This window comes from Schistocerca piceifrons, chromosome 2 (genome assembly GCF_021461385.2).
Source record: "Schistocerca piceifrons isolate TAMUIC-IGC-003096 chromosome 2, iqSchPice1.1, whole genome shotgun sequence".
Taxonomy (NCBI): domain Eukaryota; kingdom Metazoa; phylum Arthropoda; class Insecta; order Orthoptera; family Acrididae; genus Schistocerca; species Schistocerca piceifrons.
In genome coordinates this window covers 719,583,503-719,608,145 of record NC_060139.1, presented here as the reverse complement: position 1 = coordinate 719,608,145, position 24,643 = coordinate 719,583,503, and the positions used below count along the sequence as shown (strand labels likewise).

The window sequence follows — 24,643 nt, the reverse complement described above, 5'->3', positions numbered from 1 at the left end:
AGAATATCACAATTTTTAGCTTATATAGGTCTCCAGGTGAAGCTGTATATACATTTTTCAAAACATTTGAACTGTTTATTAGGAAAATATTAAAATTTAAAATTGATATCAAGGTGATTTCAACATATAAATGGCAAACACTGGTGAACAGTATACAAGAACATTTTTTAATATCTTAAGATCTTTGAATCTACAAACTTCAGCCCCACATGGTATAAGGGTTTATTTGATAATATTGTAGTTGATTTTTTCAAGAGTTATATTTGATGCCATACTTGCTGGTGGAGCTCTTGGAGATGACAAATCAGGACTTTCACATTTTATTGTGAACAATGGTCATAGTCAGACACATCCATCAATGGTAAGCCTAGTGTTACATGGATAAGTGAATAGAAAGAAGAATAGATTAGTTTGTTTATTTATAGTAAGAAAGTTCAGGTAGAATGTAAATAATTCAGGGTAAAGGAGACCAGTCACCAAATAGCGGATGTGTTGAGTCATCGACAGGCACACACAAAAGAGAAGTGTGTGTCTGCATGTGCTCAATGGACACACAGTTGTGTGTGTGTGTGTGTGTGTGTGTGTGTGTGTGTGTGGGGTTGCGTTTGCACGCGCGCATGCACGTTTGTGTGTGCGTGCGTTTGCACACTCTAGCATATATGCACACATGTGTGCTGGTGCAGTTGGGCAGTTGTGCATATGCGCTTAAAGGGGACTACTCATCAAGTAGCAGAAGTACCAAGTCATCAGTAGACCCACACAAAAGAGAAAGAAAACTAGTTAATTTTTGAATATCCTTTCTTGAGCTAGAGCGTGTGCACGCACCCTCTAGCTCGAGAAAGGATTTACAAAAGTTAGCTAGTTTTCTTTCTGTTTTGTGTGTACCTGTTGATGACTTAGCACTTCCTCTGCTTGGTATGTGATCTCCTTTACACCTAAATTATTTATTGATGGATTAACAAATGTATGCTGGAACTTCTGACTGTGTATAGAACATATAAATTAGTAAGGGTACTGTTGAATAGTTTCTCATGATTTTCTTAAAAAACCACACTAATTGGCAGTACTCACATCCAGTATCAATCAAAACTAATCGTCAGCATAAAAAAAATAATAGAAGTTTAAAATGGTATAAGGTTGATCTGGCTCAGATTGCAGAGGAGATTTGCAGAATGTATAAAACTTCTTGTAAACAAGGGCACATGCTGAAGGACACTGCTTTAAGAGATTATTTAAAATGTAAGGAAACCTTCAAAGAAAAGCTGATCATAGCTGAAAAGCTTACCTGTCAATGGTACATAGACTGAGCTCCCAACAAATGTGAAAGCACGGGATTTTATCAAACAATAAAACTTTGTAATCCATACACATTCTGTACTTTTGGACCCGAAAAGAGGAAATGATTAATACGTAACATCAGTAAGTAAGCTGCAAAACAAAATCGAGCAAAATTGTGCACGTGCGTTAGATCTGCTTGATTCTGATCCACTTAGGGAGGATGCTTTCCAATGTAATGTTATCACTCCTAATGATGGTATAAAATCTGTTTCAAATTTCTCTAACTCAAGTGTGAACTGTTAATGATTGTCAAATTTTGTAATTTAACAAAAGAAAAGAAGAAAGATACATGTAATCTGTCAGCCACTAACTTTCCTTTTTAATAACTGTTTCCCAGACAAACTCAAAACCACTGAAATTACACCAATCTTCAAAATGGGAATAAGTATCGGCCTTAAATTTACCGACCAATTTCTGTTGTTCCAATTTACTCCTGAGCTTTTGAGTATCTTACGTACAAATGTCTAAATAACTATTTCAAAAGAACATGATCTTTTCTCCTACTGACAGTTTGGATTGCATTGTGGTGAAAATATTTCTGCTGTTGTTACTGAAGCTATTAATCATCTGTTAACTGTATTTGAAAATAAGAATCTGGTATTTTTTGTACTTTGTGATTTCAGTGAAGCCTTTGACTGTATTACCTTTAATACCCTGCTTGCAAACTGGAATTTTATTGCCTAAACAACTAGTATTTAGCTGTAATCAAGTCCTATTTAAGCAAAAGAGGACAATTTGTGTTGGTTAAAAATATACGGTTTTCATTGAAGGGAATTCGGACTGGTGTGCTCCAGGGCACAGTGTGTTGTCCACATCTTTTCATCGTTGGCATTAATGATTTACCTTCTCTGTTACGTGTTAATTCAGTAGTTTGTTTTGCAGACATGATACTGATCAGTACATGCTACAACACTATAGAACTGTATAAGGCAACTCAAGAAGAATTAGAACTACCAATGAACTAATTTTCTTCTATGCTCAATTAAAAGAGAAGGAAAATATGAATCACAGCACTTCACTAATCTGTAAAAGCTTTAGTTGTTTCCTGTTGACAAAACAGAATGACTGGGAATTCCTGCATGGTTTGTACTGTAAGAAGTATGCTGAATTTTTGGAATGTCACTGTCTTGTGTCTTCTGCAGTGCCCTGTGTTCATAAGGGATTTTAATTCAATTAACTTTTCTGTTTTGTATACTTGTTGGCCTTATTTTGTATTAATAATGTGCTGTATGTACAAAAGTTGGACAAAAATATGGAAACAGTGTGAGAAATGCATGCTTGAACATGATGGTAGCCAGCCCTGCAAGTGGCGCTGGAGTATTTGACCATAAACAGCACCTGTGCAATGTCCTCAGTAAGTTGCAAGTGTCAGTCATGGTCAGAGCAGTTTTCTGTGTAGCTGTGAGTGCATTATGTAAGAATTAAGTAAACTCAAATGTGGGAAAATTGTTTGTGCTCTTATGGTGGGTGCTTCTGTAATTAAGGCAGCCAAAGTGTTTGGTGTTTCGAGAGTCACCTTCTGCAATGATTTATACCGCTTTCAGGAAAAGTGGAAAAACATCATTAGCTAAGTCACAATGTGGGTGAAAGTGTGTGTCGATTCTGATAGACCTTCATTTAAAAGGACTGTGACAAAAAGTAAGACAGCAGCTGCAAAAGTCACTGCAGAACTGAATGTTACATTCATGAACCCTGTCTCAACCGAAACAACATGAAGTGAGCTCCGTAAGCAGGGAATTACAGTTTGAGTTGGAATTTCAAAACCACTCATCAGTGATGCAAATGGCTGTAACAAGAAAACTTGGTGCAAAAGCCATAAGGGATGGGCTATGGAACAATGTGAGAAAGTCATTTGGTCAGATGAGCCTTTTTTTCACACTGTTTCCAAGTTCTGGCAGAGTTTACATATGGTATACCATTCCAAGCCTTTAATGCAGACTGCTTTCTGCCAAGAGTGAAACATGGCAGGGTTTTGGTGATGATGTGGGTAGCCATAGCATGATATTCCATGGGCACCATGCTTGTGTGAGCATGAGGATTAATTGTTGCATCTCCCATGGAATCACAGTCACCAGATTTTGGTATTATTGAGCCTTTGTTGTCTACTTTGAAGGGAAGGATGTGTGATCATTATTCCCCTCCATCATAATTACAGTTTTGGAGAAAGAATGGTAGACGATTCCTTTGAAAACTATACAGGACCTGGAAGCTGTTTTGAATACCAACAGTTTTCCTTACCATATTAGGCATTATACTGTATTATTGTATTTTTGATGTTTCCATATTTTTGTCCACCCCATGTATCTACTGCTTAAAATCTGCATGCTTTGCTTTTTGCTTATGTGCTTGATTACATTAGTTTAAGACTGTGTTCCTTATGTCAGGCAAATTGTATCAATAATTTCTTGAGAATTTCTAGATTCACTGGCCTTCTAAAGGTGTTCCATGTATCTTATCGGTTTGCTTTCAGATGCCTCTGAAGCTAAGGTTGGCACTGAACAATATTTCTTATGAGATTGGTCCATTATACTTGAGCAATTTCTGCAGGTGTAGCTACACTATACATTTGTCAGTATCAAGTAGTATCCCCGTAGATATGTCCATAATACAAAAATATTATTTGGAAACTATAGTAGCAGATTTATATGCATGTGAGCGGTCTCCAGTTTTGTATAATTTTGCATAATATCGGTAACAAATTAGTTAGGATGTGAGGGCAGTTATTGTAACTGTACTTCTCTTTGCGCTGACTTACAGTGACAAGCACTGAACACAAGTTGTATGTTTCAAACCAGGTAGAAGCAGCAGACAAATTGCTGCGGTCCACTCGCCAGTTTCTTGAAGAACAAGCTGCAGAACGAGAGCAGGAAAGGGATGAGTTTATACAAGAAATCAAAAAATTACAAGAGCGGCTGCACGATAGGGAAAAAGATAAGGATGACTATGAAAGAGTAGTCAAGGAGGTGAGGAACACATTTCCTACCCATAAAGGATTATAATTTTGTCTTCTGTAGAATTCTATTTGTTTTTATCACTTTCATCTTATTTACAACTTTGGCAAAGATTCATAGTACTTCTTCATTTCATGCATGAAGTGCCCCACATGTACAGAATATCTATGTTACAGAGATTGTGCTGATTTCATTTACCTTTATATGATTTCAAATGGCCATTTGGTTTTGCCCTTATTGAACTAGATGCCCATGGTTTCATCAACGTTCCAGAGTATTTACATCTGCCTTAAATAATTATATACAACAAATAATACAATTATCATTTACTGGCTTTGGTTAGTAACTGCCGTAAAAAATAATTATTTGAGTGGATTTATCTGTCAGTAATCTGCACCTTTACAAAAGAAAACTGTAAGGTATATCACAGTGTGCATTATCTTAAACAGTTTCACTACACAGTCCAGACAAGTTTCCTTCAACAGGCAGAAATTTGAATAACAGCTTGAATAATTTTTCCTCACCTTTGTGTAATGTGAAAATTGTGTTGAATTTGAATGGTGGTCTGCCACTGTTGACTCAATTCCAGACTCTTGAAAAATTACTACATTTTTGTTTTGAAACAGCACATCATCTCTGCTTCCATGACTGTAGAAACGTATATACATTAACATGTGTCTGAGGTATGTCCACAAAAAATGGTGCTAGGTACAGGTATTTATGTTAGTAGTCACCTTGCCTCAGGTTTCTTTCTGTTTTGCCTTGACCATTTTGTAGGCAAGAAAATTGTATATATCTTGAGTCATGTGGTATTATATTCTTTCTACTAACATCAACAGGAGGTGTAAGTGATATAATACATGTTTCGTATTAGCTGGTGAGAATGTGTAGCCAATTTTGTGGGTTTCTGTATTGCATTCTAACACGTTGTCTCTCTTTGCAAAAGGGTGAACGGTGGGCTCCTGAGCAGCTCAGCGTAGTTCAGTCAGTGAGTTTTTATGTGTAATTGTTTTGTCTCAATTCTTGGCTTAACCTATCTGCTTTGCTGCCTGCTTAATTCTTCTGTTACTCACTGTCATATCTACGCATTGGGGGTGCTACCTTTGGCATTACCTGTAGCTATGTATTTGTGTTTCTGTTGTCTTTGTTTGCATTTGTGCTAAAACAGTTTCTGCTAAGCAGTAACCATTAACACCTTCTGAAAATCCAGCAGTACTAATTTTTAACTCAAATTTAATGATTTTTTTCCCTCTCCAATTTAAGTAGTTTTCTTCATACATGTTATTTTTTCTGGGTTCTGTATATCTAATGAAGATGGAAGTTGTAATAGTGATTATATTGAAGAAGAATTAATAACTCTGTCTTACAATTATTTAATAACACTGGAAATACTTGGATGGAATAATAATATAACAAAGGAAAGGCAACCACTCACCTGTAGGTAACTGATGTGTAGCACATAGAAACATGCAGCTGTGGGTGTATGTGTTTTCGTATTTGTGTGGTTGTGCATGTGAATGTGTGTTCTTTTACTAAAGAAAGAGCAAGAGCTCAAAAGTTAGTGTAAATATTGTTTTCAGTTGCATGTTTTTATGCACTACACATCAGTCAGCTTCCTTTATTTTATATTACGACAAAAATTCTTAAATGACATATTTTGTAAGTCTGTCAAAGTGGTGTGGCCTATAAAGCTTATATTTTGTTAACAACATTGAAGTGTTTGGTCCAATTAATATTGTAATACACTGCCAAGATTTTGCAACAGCTGTTTACTCTTGAGTGACTGTTAGTTTTTGTGCATAATGTTGTACTGTCATTGATAACTGAAAACTGATTGGTAGTACATTTAAATTTATTGATGCTCATTACTGCTTGCATGTGTATCAGGCTTTGATGTGGTTTTTTTCTGAATTTCATCATAAACTTACCTAAAACAAAACTTAAGTAAACCCAGTTGGCTCTTATTTGTCTGCTATACTTTTCTTAACTGAGTCATCTCACATTATCATAATTGTCATAAACATTTCTTGGTATGTTTAATGATAGTCATTAAGTTATCAATTGTTTTCATCACTAATATAAAGTCATACGAATTGCTTTACAGATGGAACAATCCATTGTACTTCTTCCATAATTCATGTTGAACAAACATGATAAACATCTTTTTAGACCAGCAAATCTATCAATTCCTTGAATACTACCAGTCAACTTCTACCTGGAACTGTGAAGTGGCAAAATAGTTGTGTTTTACTGTGATATCACAGCAGTACCATTCAGTCTCCCAAATTCTACCTGCTATTACAAATAATTCATAGACAAAACAATCCAAGTTATCAGAATTAATATAGAAACCACTAATTAAGGAACTGCTTCCATTCAAAGTTTTGCACACACAGGCATCCCCAAGGGAGGACAATGGAATCTGGTACAATCTTTTAAGTAATTACAGAATTCTCTAGAATATCTTACAGTCATTGTTTGCTACATCACTGAAATGCAGATTTAACATACTTTACCAACTATGGTGAGAAGTAATGCAGCTTTAGCAGTATCTTGGGTTTTCTTAGTTATAATTTTGTTCACGGGGAATTATGTTGATTCCTTGGTGGGCTACAATTTCGTTGCTGTTCTGTAGACAAGATGAATGCGAACCTACACAGAATTATGGTTTCAATCTTTTTGTCTTACTTTCTCCTTCAGCCCTTATCTAGCTGCAGAAAAGAGCTGGTCCAGAACCCTGGCACATGGATTCTGTTATCAGTTCCCAGCATATTGTAAATGTGGTGACAGTATACTTGCCAGTTATCTATTTCCAATTCCTATGATTCCCTTGCTGCAAGATAGAATCATAACAGTAGTTTACCATTTACTTGTGGACAAGGAAACCTCATTAAGGCTTGCTGATTCTACATTCAGTTTTACATGACAGAGGTATGGAGGTGTGCGCATCTACAGGATTATACTTCATCTGTGGACCCCAAACACATAATTCAAAAAACGAAAATACCAGTTTTGTGCACTAGAAGAGTGAGAAAGGAGTGTGAAATTTCAAACTTGAGGAAATATCATCTTACTGGGACCTTCTGAAAGTTTTTGGGTGTGTCTCAGCACCACATGCAGTGATCTAGCTACAGGGTGTTTCAAAAATGACCGGTATATTTGAAACGGCAATAAAAACTAAACGAGCAGCGATAGAAATACACCGTTTGTTGCAATATGCTTGGGACAACAGTACATTTTCAGGCGGACAAACTTTCGAAATTACAGTAGTTACAATTTTCAACAACAGATGGCGCTGCAAGTGATGTGAAAGATATAGAAGACAACGCAGTCTGTGGGTGCGCCATTCTGTACATCGTCTTTCTGCTGTAAGCGTGTGCTGTTCACAACGTGCAAGTGTGCTGTAGACAACGTGGTTTATTCCTTAGAACAGAGGATTTTTCTGGTGTTGGAATTCCACCGCCTAGAACACAGTGTTGTTGCAACAAGACGAAGTTTTCAACGGAGGTTTAATGTAACCAAAGGACCGAAAAGCGATACAATAAAGGATCTGTTTGAAAAATTTCAACGGACTGGGAACGTGACGGATGAACGTGCTGGAAAGGTAGGGCGACCGCGTACGGCAACCACAGAGGGCAATGCGCAGCTAGTGCTGCAGGTGATCCAACAGCGGCCTCGGGTTTCCGTTCGCCGTGTTGCAGCTGCAGTCCAAATGACGCCAACGTCCACGTATCGTCTCATGCGCCAGAGTTTACACCTCTATCCATACAAAATTCAAACGCGGCAACCCCTCAGCGCCACTACCATTGCTGCACGAGAGACATTCGCTAACGATATAGTGCACAGGATTGATGACGGCGATATGCATGTGGGCAGCATTTGGTTTACTGACGAAGCTTATTTTTACCTGGACGGCTTCGTCAATAAACAGAACTGGCTCATATGGGGAACCGAAAAGCCTCATGTTGCAGTCCCATCGTCCCTGCATCCTCAAAAAGTACTGGTCTGGGCCGCCATTTCTTCCAAAGGAATCATTGGCCCATTTTTCAGATCCGAAACGATTACTGCATCACGCTATCTGGACATTCTTCATGAATTTTTGGTGGTACAAACTGCCTTAGACGACACTGCGAACACCTCGTGGTTTATGCAAGGTGGTGCCCGGCCACATCGCACGGCCGACGTCTTTAATTTCCTGAATGAATATTTCGATGATCGTGTGATTGCTTTGGGCTATCCGAAACATACAGGAGGCGGCGTGGATTGGCCTCCCTATTCGCCAGACATGAACCCCTGTGACTTCTTTCTGTGGGGACACTTGAAAGACCAGGTGTACCGCCAGAATACAGAAACAATTGAACAGCTGAAGCAGTACATCTCATCTGCATGTGAAGCCATTCCGCCAGACACGTTGTCAAAGGTTTCGGGTAATTTCAGTCAGAGACTACGCCATATTATTGCTACGCATGGTGGATATGTGGAAAATATCGTACTATAGAGTTTCCCAGACCGCAGCGCCATCTGTTGTTGAAAATTGTAACTACTGTAATTTCGAAAGCTTGTCTGCCTGAAAATGTACTGTTGTCCCAAGCATATTGCAACAAACGGTGTATTTCTATCGCTGCTCGTTTAGTTTTTATTGCCGTTTCAAATATACCGGTCATTTTTGAAACACCCTGTATGAATTCTGCATTTCAGTTAATGTGCCAAACAGCAAATACAAGAATTATCTTGGCTGCAAAAAGTTGATTCTGCCTGCCAATTGTGAGGGTTGTCTTGTTCAGTTTCCCACATTCATCTAGTCTTTTACTGCCCATGGGCTGCATTTTACTTAAACAACCATTAAAAAGTACCTTTGAAAACACACATTGTTCAACTTCAGTTATGCCAGGCAAGACTAAAAAACAGAAAATGTGAAAGTAATGTAATGAATTCAGTAACCTGACCAGATCTGAAATTTTATAAGCAAACCAAGTGTTGTAAATGACATCCAAGTTGAACAAGCCTTTCCTTTAAAAGTTTATTCTGTGAGTCTCCACTCATCTGAGTAGAATTAATACGGCATTTTTGTTAATATACAGCAGGATCTCCTCAGTTGTGCTGATTTTTTTTTTCATATTTAGTTCTTGAGACATGATATGTTTTCAAATTCATCTAATCAGTTGTATCAAATGCAGTTTTACAAACTTACCTCCCTCTTGGAAAGTTTTCTGCAGATGCCCATGGTTACACACTTTTGATTTTCCATTTCCTGTTAATCACAATAGTCACCCTTGTTATCATTCTTTTCTTCATAATTATTTCTTTTTTTCTGAAGACAGTGTCATGTATCAAGAGTTACTCCACAGTATCAAGTGTCACACGGCATAATTTATTTGCTAGTTGTGCCTTGTTCAGCTCTGTACCACTCTCACATTGTTTCCCATGTTATCTCAAACTATCATTTCATTCTGTATTCTTACATTACTAAATGCATTGTCGTAATATGTAAATATACACCGAGGAGCCACAATATTATGACTACTGCCCACCACAAGACTGATGTTGACGGAATATGATAGCTTAAGGAAAGAGTATAAGCACAGCAGAGATAAATGGAAATTATTCTAATAATGATATGGACTTCAAATGGGGAAATCCACTTATATAAGTGACTCTGACAAAGTGTAGATTGTTACGGCCCAGTGCCTAGGAGCAAATGTCTTGGAAACAGTGAAGCCGCCCAGCTGTTCATGTGCTGCTGTCTTGAGCAGCTATGGAAAGTGGCAGGAGGATAGTGACACCATGTGTAGGTGACAAGGTGTTGGACTTCAACATCTCATCACAGAATGTGGAGGTGGAAGTTATACCCGATATGTAAAGCAGGATATATGTGCCTATCTATGGCAGATCTGGTGACAGTCTCCAATGCCGATGCAGGCACAAGTGTTGTGGAACACACAGTTCAGCACTGATTTTTAAACATTGGGATTTTCAGCAGATGATTCCTGTGTGTTTTCACATTGATGCAATGACATTGTGAATAACGATTGTGGTGGAAACAGGATCATCGCATCTGGAGTGAGAATCGATGGAAACATGTTGCCTGGGGTTGGCAGATAAATCACATTTCTTGTTACACCAGCTTGATGGTTGCGTGTGGATAAGTGGCCTTCCAGGTGAACTGCTCAAAATGCCCCTTGGACATTGGCCAGTGGGGCAGTGTTTTGCTTGGGGGGGGGGGGGGGGGGGGGTTACCTTAGCTTAGCAGGTAACTTTTTCTGAGTTCTAATATCAAATGAAGATGGAAGACACAATAGTGTTTATATCAGTAAAGGTTTAATAGCTCTGACAAACATAATATTTTAACAATAATGGAAATCTTCAACTGAGTAATACATAAAATAAAGGAAAAGGCAACCACTCACATATAGCAGACAGATATGTAGCACACAGAAAACAGTATTTACACTTGATTTGTGAGCTTTTGGCTAGTAAATGCGCACACTTTCACACATTACCACACAGACATCTATACGCACTCCCCCGCATTGTTATTACCTAAAGCACCATAGCTGGTGTGGACTGCGTGAACATTATTGCAGACCAGTTTCGTTCCCTCGTACTGGATGTCTTCCTGAACAGGGATGAAATCTTCCAGCAGGATAACTGGGTCACAGTGTCACAATAATTGCTACAGTGGTTTCAGGAGCATGATAGTAAATTCATATTGGTATCTTGGTCATCAAATTCATCACATCTGATCCTGGTGTAACAAATTTGGATGCTATCTGGAACCAGTTCTGAGCCCACAAACCACTGGCCGATAATTTACAGTAATTGTGTGACTTACGTGTAAACTTCTGGTGCTCTACATGCCTCCAGAAATAATCTAAGGACTTGTCAAATCGATGCCATGCTGAGTTGCTGCTGTGTTGCATTCTAAAGGCAGACTAATACACTGTTAAGCAGGTGATTATATAATATTTTGGCTCATTAGTGTACCTCCTTGTTGTGTGATGTTAGTAATAACAGATTGTTGGAGCCCAGTAGAAAGTGAATATAATTTTTCTTGCATGGGTGTGAATCTGAGGAGTTCTGTGTACTTGTTGTTGTGCCCTTGCAACCCATCCCATCTATCCTGATTGGTAAGCAGTAACAAACGATTGGCTTAGTGACTTACATATGTACTTCATGAAACCTTCTTGTCGATAGTACTCAGTAATATTACATTCAATAGCTCAGAGTAGGGCAGTCAGTAAAGTCTGTAATTGGGAATGGGCTGCTGTCCTATTCTTTTGAGTCGATAACAGAAAATTTTATTCATTAAAGCAGGTCTTTGTCCTTGTCTGTCCTTACTTGAACTTTGCTGTTGTTCAGCTTTAATAGTTCACACTGTCCATGAAAAATAGAAGGATTAACATTCTGTTGACCAGGCCAGTATTGTCTGTGTTTGCCCTGTCTCCATTCTGTCGACCCCTTCATTTTGTTGTATCTAGAAATGCTGTGTCAGTGCAGTTCAGGAAAGTTGACTACCCAATCATTCTTTTCTGACTCTTGTGGCCCCAACTGTTGTTCTACTAGTTAACATGCAGTTGTTTGCTGTGAGTCTGTATGACACACACACACATTGCCTCTGGTAGTTCTGTGCAACACTATTGTGAACAATATATTCAAGTTTCACAACTGCTTTCCTTTCCCTAGTTATTACAGTTTTAAATCTTTTGCACCTAATTCATGAAAACCAGCATATTAACACTGGCCACAATCTACTCAAATTAATGAACAGAGTGAGAAAAGTCAGTGATTATAAATGCCATCAGATTTAGGTGTCTGTGTCTGTGGTGATCAAACATGCTGAGTTACATTATAACAATATAATGTAACTGGATGGATAAATAATCATCTCACCAAGGGGTGGCAGGAAAAGAGACATACAAAAAAATGTAACCTATGCAAGCTTTTGGAGCTGTTGGCTCCTTCTTCCATGAAGAAGAGTTGAAGGGGAAGTAAGAGGGGTGAAGGAAAAGGACAGGAGGGGTTTAGGAAAAGGGGTACAGTTCTACAGTTTGGAAAAGTTACTCATAACCCTGGGTAAGGGCACACTTACCGGACGAGATGGAAAGGAAAGTCTGAGTGTTGGGGACTACACAAGACAAGGTTTGAAAACCTGAGAGCTTAAAGGTGGAAGACAGATTAATATGCAAGACAGAGATTACTACTAAAACACTGTACATGAGTTAATAATAAGAGTGAAAAGCTAAGTGCATTGTATGTAACAGAGATGGGAGGGTGGATGGCAAAAAATAGGCAGATCAGAAAATGAAAGATGTAGGAAACTAAAATGGAGTGGAGAAAGCAGTAGTTACTGTGAAGAAAGGGTTAGGTGGAAGGAATTAATGTAGATTAAGGTCAGGTGGGTGTCGAGATCAAGGACATGTTGTAGCGTTAGTTTCCATCTACAGAGTTCTGAGAAACTGGTGTTTGGGGGAAGAATCCAGATGTTGTGTATGTTGAAACAGGCACCAAGGTCACGACTGTCATGTTGTAGAGCTTCCTCTGCAACAGGATATTGTGTATTTTCAGTATACACCCACAGCCAATGTCCATTAATCCTAGCTGCAGCAGCTGGTCTATGAGGTGTCATTTCACAGATGGCTTTCCCTTTGATATTATATGTTTGTCAGTTACAGGGCCAGAATAGGTGGTGGTAGCAGGTTGCGTAGGGCAAGTCTTGCAGCCGAGACGGCCACAAGGGTAGGAGCCATGGGCCAGGGAGATGGGTGCAGGAGGAGCATAGGGTCTGACAAGGATATTGTGGAGATTGGGAGGGTGACAAAATGCTATTCAAGCTGTAGTGGGCAAAATCTCAGACAAAATGGATCTTATTTCAAAGCATGATTTTACAAAGTCATGGCCTTGTCAAAGTACCTGATTAATACATTCAAGACCAGGATAATACTGACAAGAGAAACTCCCCATCACACCCACCTGCACTCCCTCCCCCCTCCCCCCCCCCCCCCCACCTCCCCCAAGATTTAGTGTTCAGATGGCTCAGTTGATAACCCATCAAAAACTGAACACAGATCAATCATGAAAACAGGAAGAAGGTGTTCTGAACTGTGAATAAAAGCCAAATAGAAGCAGTGAACGGTTCAAGTACAAGAAGTGCAATAGAGAGCAGCCTGAATTAGCTATGGCGTAGTGGGTAAGTGGTCATGGTGCTGGATTGCCAAGCAGGCAAGCCATGTTAGAAACTCTCTTGTGTCCTTCTTCTTCTTCTTCTTCTTTTCCCACAACATTATGAACTGTCCATCCAGTCATTGAAGCATTTGCTATCTTTCTGTAGTCGTGGCAGTTGTCGTACGGTACATTCGTTATAGAATATGATCCGTGTGATAAGAATACATTACCATTGCAAGTGAATGTGATGAATAGTGAAAGCAGGTGAGATACCAAGCAGACATCTCACAGAAATGAAAACAACAACAACAAAAACAGTTCTGAACCACGTTACAACAAAGGAATTCAAGAGTCAAGACCCCAAAATGCAACGCAACTTCAAAAACATATGTTTTGACAGAACACAGAGAAACTATGTGATTGTGAAACTGTTGCATTCATGTGTTACAGCTTATGTGACAAACTATTATGTTTTCATCATTTCCTTGGGAGTGATCACATTTACATTCATACGAACACCCATATCGGCAGGGACGTGTATCTCGCTTACTTACCAGTTGTACAAATTAGGTGCGTCGGTAAGAGGTTCCTATCATATGACATGCGTACTGTCATTAATGATGTGTATGTCACACCAGACGTGTTTTCCAGTGGAGGATTTGGTGGGCTTTTCACCTTGTCAACAACATTTGCAGTTTCCATTAGAAACCCACTTCCTTTCAGCTGCATATAGAGTAGTGCAGTATCAACTGTCATTATATCATTATACCTCACTGTTGCAAACAGATGTTAAACCACGTCGCAGACACAAGTATGATATTTTTTTAAAAAAAAAAAAAAAAAAAAAAAAGAAGAAGGGAAGTTTGAATATGGCTCACCCACATGGCAGTCAAATACCGTAACCACTTATCCATGACGCCATTTCTATATCTGGCTGCTCTGTATTGCACTTCTTGTTCTTGGACTGTTCACTGCTTCTTTTTTGATTTTTTTCACAGTCCAGTCACCGTCTTCCTGTTTTTATGCTTGATCTGTGTTCAGTTTCTGACAGGCTGTACACTGAACACTCTTACCACTAAATCTGAGGGGGGTGCAATGGGGAGTTTCCCTTGCGAGTGACAAGTGGTGTTCTCCAAAGTTGTTTTTTGGAAGGATCAGCAGTTCCAGGATGGGATGTGATGGCCTGGGAAATCTGATTTTGAACTAGGCTGGTGGGGTAATTACATCCAGTGAAGGCTGAGGTGACAATGGTGGTGCATTGTTGTAAAGGCTCTGCATCCAAACAAATACATTTGCCTCAAATGTCAGGCCTGTATGGGAGAGAATGTTTGACATGGAAAGGATGGAAATTATCAGAATGTAACAACTGCTGTTTGTTAGCAGATTTAATGTGAACAGAAGTGTGTAGCTAGCCTTTGGTGAGGATGAGGTCAACACCAAGGAAAGAGGCATGGGACTCGGACTATGACCACGTGAAATTTAATTGGGATAAGGTACATAGTGATTCCAGGAACTTTAACAGGTCAGCCCCATGATGAGTCCATATGGCACAGATGTCATCAATGTATTTAAAACAAATCAGGAACTGAAGGCTTGTTGACCCTAAAAAAGCCCCCTCCAAGCAACCCATGAAAAGGTTGACATAGGACAGAGCCATCCTGGTTCCCATGGTTCTAACCCTAATCTGTTTTTATGTCTGCCCCTCAAAAGTGAAGTAATTGTTGGTAAGTATAAAGTTGATTAAGGTGAGCAAGAAGGATGTCATAGGTTTAGAAACAGATGGTGTTGCTTGAGGACATGTTCAGCAGCAGACAGACCATGTACGTGGGGGATGTTGGTGAGAGGGAGATGGCATCAATGGTGATAAGCAAGTTGTGTGGCAGGAGTGGGCAAGACACAGATTTCAGACGATCTAGGAAATGGTTGGTATCTTTAATATAGGAATAAAGTCTTTGTACTGCGGCTTGCAGGTGTTGATCAATTAAGGCAGATATACTTTCAGTGGGTGTTTTGAAGCCAGCAACTATGGGATGGCCGGCCAGGATGATTGGGTTTGTGGATCTTAGGAAGAAGGCAAAAGGTGGGGGTGCATGGTTTGTGTGTGGTAAGAGTTATGTGGATTAAGGTGTAAGTCCTTGAGAGAGGTCTGATGTTTTTAGGAAGGACTGGAGCTCAGTTTGAATCACATGGATGAGATCTTGATGGCAGGTGCTGTATGTAGAGGTGTCAGATAGCTGGCATAGACCTTCACTGATGCACTCTTGTCAATCAAGTACCACAGTGGTAGATACTGTGTCTGCTGGAAGGACAATGATGGAGTCATCAGCTTTTAGGGAACACAGTGCCTTGAGTTCGGCTGAGGACAGGTTAGGATCATGTTGTAGGGACCTGAGGAAGGGTTGTGAAGCAATGCTGGACTTGAGGAATTCTTGGAAGGCTTGTAAGGGATGATTTTGAGGTAGTGGTGGTGGATCGAGCTGGGATTGTTGTCAGAACTGTTCAAGCCACGATTTAGTGTCATGTTTGCTGTTGGAAAGGTTTTGTGACTGGGTTGCAAAGTGATGTATTTGTTTAACGTTACATGTAAAGGAAAGTAGATGCTGCACCAAAGGAGCATGATTAAATGCAGGTTTATGGCTGAAAGTGAGATCTTTGGATAGGGCAGCTAATTCAGGGTGGCAGAGTGCTTTAGATAAGAGGTTGAGAACACTGTCCAGTTGTGACTGATTCTTGTGATTATGAGTTGTTATTGGTGTAGGAGGCAGTGGTGAAGGCTGTGGGATGTTAGGGAGGTTGGCCAAGCTCAGTTTGTAGGAGAGGAGTGGTGGCTGATGGTGTGCATTCTTAGGTGCAGAATTACTAAATGATTATGGTGTGTTGTCACTTCATCAGCTCCAATGAGAGTTTATACAAGAATACATTCCATAAAATTTGTATCTATCAAGCTAGGCTTTGAATCATTCAGAGAGCCCTGGGTACACTTAGACATCAAGCTATTGTCCAAGTTGTTATCAGGAGAAAATTAAAGTTGAAAAACTAAATAAAAATCACTAATCTATAGCTCAGTGCCCACTGTCTGGGCTGCCCATTTCATACTTACTTAATTGACAATTTTTATATTCTACGGGCATTCAGAAATAACTAATATTGTCATTGTTCACTGATTGGCATGTGTGGTTAGTCCTTGTTTTCATTTAATAGTAGTTTATAAATACTTCCTCAATATTTATATTCATTAGTTCCATAAGCCATTTCACAATAGTAGAGATTTAAGTACACTGTGAACAGGATCAGACCTAGATTTTTGTGGTCATTAACATTTTACTTACCCATTACTAGCAGAACTGAGTAACACTAAATAATAGTTTTGCCGAATGCAAAACTGTGATCCCTTAGTTACCAAGTATCATTGTTAGTAGGTACACTACTTCCAGTTACAATAATTAGCAGGATTAAGGAATATGTGTATTCTCTCACCCTCATTATACACCTCACACTTTTCAGTCAATGGTGGTTCTGGTGATTCCTTAACATTTTGTTGCATGTAGCCAGCAATCTTAGAATAACCTTGATTATGTGTGCTAAAAGAAAATAATGTGACTTCTTGTAGGTCCATCCTTTTGACTAGATGTCGTGGGGGCAATGGCTCTTCACTATTGAAAGAAAATGAAATACCTACAGCCATCCTTATGATCTTATTTATTGTGTAGCTACCATCTTCAGGCCTTGCTGCTGAAGGGGTTATCACTATCCATATACATGCTGCATCAGTGGTCAACATAACTGGTTCATGCAGACTATCTGTAACTGTGATACCAGCACTCCACCATGGTTTGAGTGCTACATGCATATGGATCGTGATAATCACTTCAGCATCAACTAAGGCTTGAAGATGGTGCATTGTAGTGCTGAAACTGGTAGCTACACAATAAATAAGAGCACAAGGACAGCTGTAAGCATTTCATTTTCTTACAATAATGTGAGCAGTACAAGGTTTTACATGTTGCCATGTAATTGCTCAATGGCACTGTACTAGGTATTACTGCTATTGCTCCTCTTTTGTAACAAAGTAAACCATGTCAATATTAGCAATATCTAAGCAGCTGAAGCAATTCTAGACTCTTAATGGCAATGAAGAGTGACAATTAATGGAAAATGTTGCCCGGTGTTGCTGATAAAATCTTAGACAAGAAGTAAATGGTCATTGACTGAAGAACGATAAATACATGCCAAAATACAGCACAATCTTAAGTCATGTGATTTTGTGCACGCCGTTTTTAACTTGCTCAGGGAATGGGAAAAAGCATCATAATTGAGAAATGTAATAATAAATTGTGAGGCAGAATTGCTGGAAAGTACTTACCTTGAGGGGGTGAAATGGTTATTACTGCCAAAAGACACACATAAAAGTCATAAAAGTGACAATGAAAACCTAGCTTTGACAACTATTAGTTCCTTCTATGGAGAAGACAGACAGGCAGTTTGGGAAAGGTTAAAAAGGAAGGTCATGTCACTCAGGCCCCAGCCTGAGCGAGACTCACTTCTAGTGAGGACGATAGTAGACAAAGAAATGTGGTAAATAACTCAATGTGCTAATGAGAGAGATAGTAACATAACACAGTTGGCGTATCATTTACAAAGCAAATATAAGTGTGTAATTTTAGAAATGAAAATAATAAAGATGTTCATAATTTTATTTTGCTAGAAAATTGAATATTTTGTGGCATGAAAATGGTATATTTTATTCACATCTGATTTTGCCTACATATGATATTAGCTGATACATATTTAATTCTTTGTGATGTTTTTGGTAACAGCATTCAGCAATTGTCATTAAAACCACGTGGGTACCTTACTTCTTGTCAGAACTACAAACACCTGCTGCTACAAAGCAAGGTGGTACAGATTTTCATTCGGAAGGGCAGTGGTTCAAACCTCTAATTTAGGTTTTGCATAGCTTCCCTGTATCCCTTAAGGCAACTACCAGAATGATTCCCTTGAATAGGACATGGCTGATTCCTTTCCTCAATCTGAGACTGCGCTCGTTCTCTAAAGAACTTGTCATCAGCGTGCATTATACTTTGGTCTCTCTTCTTTCCTTCCCTTAAATACTGTTATAATAAAAATAAACCTACACTGTCATAAATAATATTTACATTAATTATTGTTATTTTGTACTGGAAATTAAAGAGAATTTGACATAATAGAATGTATGTGTCTGGTGTTTTGTATTTCTGAATAATTTATTGTTTCTTCTTAGAATAGTTAATGTGGCTGTACCATGATTATCTTTTATGTTCAGTTTATTATATTTGTCATCTGGTTAGGTGACCAAAATGAATATGGGAAATATATTGCTTTAATCATAAATATTGCTTGAATAGCATATTGATTTGACACATGTTAATTGTTATGTTAATGTTTAAAGCTGACTTTGTGTTCATCTTTGTCCTTGAGCTCCCTGAAAAAATTACACTGTCTAAAGTAGACAAATTGTGGTGCATGACAGGCAAGTGCATAACTATTTTGTTCCAGTCTCAATCAGTGTGCATAATGGAAGATACTAATTTTTAGTGTTTATTAACCCTAATTATAAAGCATTAGAAATATCAAGTGTTTGAGGAATATGCTGAAATAAAGAATTTTGTAATCAGGTTGAGGCACTGGAAGTACAACTGAAAGAAGCCCATTTACTTCATTCTGAGGAAACCAGTAGAAAGGAGGAGATTGAGGGAGAATTGAAAGCAGCTGTGGATAAGGTGAGTGTATTGATTGTTGGATTTCAGAATGTCTTGTTTGTATAACTGTGTGTGATAAAAGATATGGCACATTTGATTTGCAATGACACAGTACTTGTCTTTGAATCAAAAGCCATTACTGCAGTTAACAGTATCCCATATTGTACACAAACTACAGTTAATGTTGTACATATGTATTTGTTAAGTAATATATAATGTACAGATCGCTTCAAATCATCACATCACACTACATCATCACCATACCACATACTATTTGTTCACTTTGTATTTAGCTGTCAATGTGAGCCTGAAGTATTGGTGTTTATGTTCCAAGTTTCACAATTGCTTTTCCTTGGATTATGTTGACAGTATTGTATGAAAGAGGTGACACTTTTTTACATGTTGTTCCTCATGGCAACATGGAGTGGAGAAGACCTAATACTTTCCATGCCTAACCCTCCCTATTGTAGCGTAAAAGAAAATATGAATAAATTTAAAATAAAATGTTGGAATTCTTATCTTTTGTTCTGAAGCCCAATACTTGTACATGGGTGATCTCTCAGGTTTTCTCAGTGTGCCAAGTAAAATGGTAATCATTGTTGTAAAACATTACATGTGTCCCTTTTTCTGCACATAACTCTTACCTTGACATGCGCTTTAAAGGGTGTGGAAAGTCTCTTCCTAGGAGTGCATCATCCATTTCTTCCTGAGACATTACCTATCATCTGTTGTATGACACAATGTAAGGCAAAATAGGACTGTGTCAAATTGAATCTCTTTTACTCGTAGGTTTTGGGGGGAAAAAAGTTTTCCTGTACATTGATGTAAAAAAATGATGTCCAGTCATACTCCTTATCAAAAAAGTCACCAATTCTTTTACAAACTGTGGTATTCACAGATATGCCTGTCTTTGTCATCTACTAGGTGCTGAATTTGCAACCCCTCCCCCCTTTTTTTCCATTGCCCATATGTGTATGTTAAGACAGTCAATGTTACAGTAATATATAGAACTTAAGAAACATAAACATAGCATAAAGTAACTGACAAAAAGTGAACTTCAAATGTTATTACTTACTGAGTAATGACTGAAATGCAAGAAGTGTCACAGAAAATATCTAACCACTGTCAACTGTGTTTCTTTGCGTGGAATAACATGTTTGTGTCATCTGGTCTCAATTCAATTTGAGTTTCAATTCAATTCAAGTTCCAGCTCTTCTTGTTGTAATGTTAAGGCAGAGGCATCTCTCTTATTTCACTACAGGTCATATTAAAAATAGACATCTATACAGTTGGACATGTATCAACTGATCTGAAAATGATCCCTAAGAATAAGTTAAATACTTCTTCTGATTTACACCTGCAACTGAATCTCAACAACTAAATGAAATGATTTAAAGTATCTGCTTCATTTTTATGATTGGTTCAAGAAACAGGCCGATGCTTAGTTTTTGGTCATTCTCTTCCCCATCAACTATCACAGCAGCCCTGATATGTGGCTTGTTTAGTTATCCCTTGGCAGCATGAGCATGGAAGACATGGTTGTCTTGTATTTATTAGATAAACTGCAATGTTACCTCCAACAGATGAAACTCACAAAAATAATTGTGTGTTTCACTTTTGATTCTTTGTACATTTTGCTGTGCACCACTGGTTTCACTACTGTTCTCACATGTGGGAGAACAGCAGTTTAAATCCCCAGCCAACCATCCAGATTAAGGTTTTTCATGGTTTCCTTAAACACGTTTCAGGCAAAAGCTGGTATACCTACTTGGACAATTTCTCCCTAATCTTTCCCCAATCTGAGTTTGTGTTTCATCTCTGATGACCGTTCTGCCTACTTGATGTAAAACCCTAATATTTCTTCCATCCTTCCTAGTACTGTTCATAAAGGTGTTTAACTGTGAACAAGAGTTTCTGTTTGTATGGTTCTTCTGTGTGTACATGGACTTTTCAGCTTTGCATCCTAACAACATTCATAGTTTGAAAAATCCCTTTATTGATGACCACTTACAGACTGTTCTCAGTCTGCCTCAAGCGGTACAACCAGACACCTACAGAGTGTGAGCCCGCACAAGGCAAGGACGTCATGCAGTATTGTGATGGTGTAGCAGTGTCTCAAAGAAAAACATTTGAACTGTGTGATTTGTCTTACCAATATGCTTAGCACAATTGATTTCAGCTGAGTTTTGTGTATAAAGCACTTAAGTATGTGATATTGTGCATTTGTTGCACTCTGGAAGTTAATTGTGACATACAAAAATGTTGCAGTGGTTAAATGTAAAAAGTTAACATTACAGTTCTTGTCACACAGTTTTTCAAAGCAGCTGCGTCTTGTAAAGGTATAAATGAAACAAATTACAGACGACAATATGTTGAAATTTATGGGCATTTGCTTGCCTGTAATTTTAACTTCTGTGGGCAGTGCGATATGATTTAAATATGAGGTTTGTTCAAAACATTCCAGAACATTCATAATTTTGTGCCAATGGTGTGTTTCAGTGAAATGTGGTTCTTATCCATGCACACACCTATGTTTAATGTGTAATTTCCGAAAGTTTTGCTGTTGTATGTCTATTAGTTATTGTTCATTGCTGTATTGAGTAGAATGTTGTGTCATACAGTCTGAAAATTTTGAGATGCCAGGTTTAGAGGAGGGTCTGCATTAAATTTTGCATGAAATTCAAGAAAAACCTTTACAGAGACACACAATGATGCAGGAAGCCTACAGCGAGAGTGCTAAAACCATACTCAGTGTTACAAATGGTGCACTCAGTTTAAAAATGGGCAGACAGAAGTTAAAGATGACCCTCTTTCACTACGCCCTTCAATGTCTACTGACGATGCTCATGTCAGGAACATCAGTGAAATTGTGCATGCCAATTGAAGACTGACTGTCTGAGAGATTGCAGAAGAACGTAATATTTCAGTTGGATCATGTCATGAAATCCTGACACAGCATCTTGGAACGCATCGTATTGTCGCCAAGTTCGCCCCATGGTTCATGAGTCAAGACCAGAAAGACCTTCACCTCGGCAGTCTGTGAAGGGCTTTTGGATCATGCAAATGAGAACAAGCTGTTCCCTAAGAGAATTATAACTGGTGATGAGATGTGAGTGGATGGTTATGATGTTGAAACAATGGGTCGGGAAAGGTTCTCCAAGACCAAAAAATGCTTGTCAGGTCAAATGTCAAAGACATGCCAATACTTTTCTTTGACTTTGAAGGATCAGTTTATCACAAATTTGTGCCACAGGAACAAACTCTTAATCAGTGGTATTACTGGGACGTGTTGCGAAGCCTGCGAGAAAATTGAGAAGGAAACAGCCTGAAGAATGGCAAGATAGTTCATGCCTCTTACACCACGATAATGCAACCGCACATTCATCGCTGTTGGTGTGTGACTACTGCACAAAAAATGAAATCACTATGTTGCCTCATTCCCCATACTCTCCAGGCTTGACCCCTGTGAACTTTTCTTTATTTTCGAAGTTGAAAACCCCATTGAAAGGACAAAGATTTGAATGATGGATGAGATAAGAGAAAACTTGCAGACGGTGCCTCAAGTGATCCAGCAAGAGGTGTACCAAGACTGCTTCCAGAAGTGGAAAAAGCATTGGGAGCAATGTTTTTAGTTGTGGAGGAGAGTATTTCAAAAGAGACTAAGCACAATTGGTAAAAGGTAAGCGTAGAAAAATTTTGTGGAAAAAGCTCTGGTTTTTTTTTTTTAAAACAGGCCTCATATATTCATCTCTTCCTTACAACATGCCACCCCCTTGTACTTCCATTAGATAACAATTCATCATGTCAAAACTGAGCGAGGTGGCGCAGTGGTTAGCACATTGGGCTCACATTCGGGAGGATGATGGTTCAGTCCCGTGTCTGGCCGTCCTGATTTAGGTTTTCTGTGATTTCCCTAGATCACTTCAGGCAAATGCCGGGATGGGTCCTTTGAAAGAGCACGGCCGATTTCCTTCCCCATCCTTCCCTCACCCAAGCTTAGCACATTGAGCTTATTAGTCATATCCCTCACAGTATATTCCTAAATATTTTTCTGAATTCTGCAATAAATAACTTAATCAGTTTAGAATTATCCATAAATAGTTAAGAAGTACCACATATCAGCATAACGATACTTTCATAAGTAATACTGGCTAATGGAGTTCATCTTCTATGATCTGCTGCTGTCCATGTTTTGCTTAGTGGAGTACAGAATAATTGTTTTGAGAACTAACACACAATGGTGCTATAAAATGGATGCCAGTTTACGAATTTTCAGGACATAAATATTGTGTAGCTACCTCCCTTTTGTGAACAACACTTCCTTTTCTATCAATTCAGAGAACAAGGAAGATTTGGCAGAGCACTATATTGACATCTCATGAATCAATACCAGAAAGACCTTCTCCTTTATCAAAAGCTATTTCCTGCATTTTCAAAACATGCCACATGTCCCATTTGAAAGCCACTTCCATTACATATGCATTACTTGCTGAAAACAGTCAGTTGAAAATTATTGACTTTAGCTTCCAGTGAAACTGTTAGACAGGCAATGTAAAAAGAAAATTGATTGTGGACATTTTAGAAGAGTGGAGCCTCCACGTTTATGTGAAGATAAAGTAGGAAACAATGGAAAAAACATTTAAGGGATATCCAATAGTGAGACTGAGGTCCACATCATCTTCTAGGGATAAAACGTGCACCATTTCCAAAAATTGTAATACTTAGTATGCATAATCCACGAATTGGACAGAAAGTCATGCAGGTTGTTGGAGATTGCTGTATATGCTCGCTCATATGCAGAAATTTACCCTTTAGTGGTGAGTATAAGTTCATACTTAAAAACGTGAGCAACCTGTGAAACAAAATTATAAGCAGAAAGAGAGCTGTTGCTCTGTAAACTACATTTTAATGAAACTTAACAATTTTCTTTTATCTAATTACATAGTTAAAGCAATATTTTTGATACAACTCAAAAACTTTTCTTTCCTGTACTAATTTTGTTTGATAAATCCACTATTTCATGGAGTTTAGATTTGGGTGCTGCGAGAAATCATCACTGAACTGGAACATCAAGTAGAGCAACGCAGTCAGCGAGAAACAGAACTCGAACAGCGGGTTGAATCACTCCAGGCCATTCTAGAGCAACAGACCCAGAACCACCAAAGATTAGCGGAAGAGGTAGGTTATAATGTATTATTTCCCATTAGTTGTAGCATTTTCTGTTTTCTTACATGACAAAGTACTGCCCACTTATTTGTGATATATACAGTACTCTTACAACAGTTGTGTAGACATGACCTTCACTATCAGAAAGACATCCTGCTTTCAAAAAGTGTGCTCTTATTCAAGTGTATTTTTCTTTATTCTTCATTGTCTGTAAATCATGTAATGTAAGAGGACCTCCTGAGATATAGAAAGAACGAAGGTGAGAAGCTGCTGATACAAGCTGCAAGA

General features: G+C 38.5%; 1 protein-coding gene across 1 annotated transcript in view; it reads left to right on the top strand.

Annotated features, from left to right (window-relative positions):
- The window catches only part of LOC124775796 (A-kinase anchor protein 9-like), a 517,018-nt gene that overhangs the window by 331,912 nt on the left and 160,463 nt on the right, over nt 1-24,643 (top strand). The window contains exons 27-29 of the mRNA XM_047250627.1: nt 4,134-4,301; nt 19,106-19,210; nt 24,221-24,367. Coding sequence (XP_047106583.1) covers nt 4,134-4,301; nt 19,106-19,210; nt 24,221-24,367 — 420 coding nt within the window. The remainder of the gene's footprint in view (nt 1-4,133; nt 4,302-19,105; nt 19,211-24,220; nt 24,368-24,643) is intronic.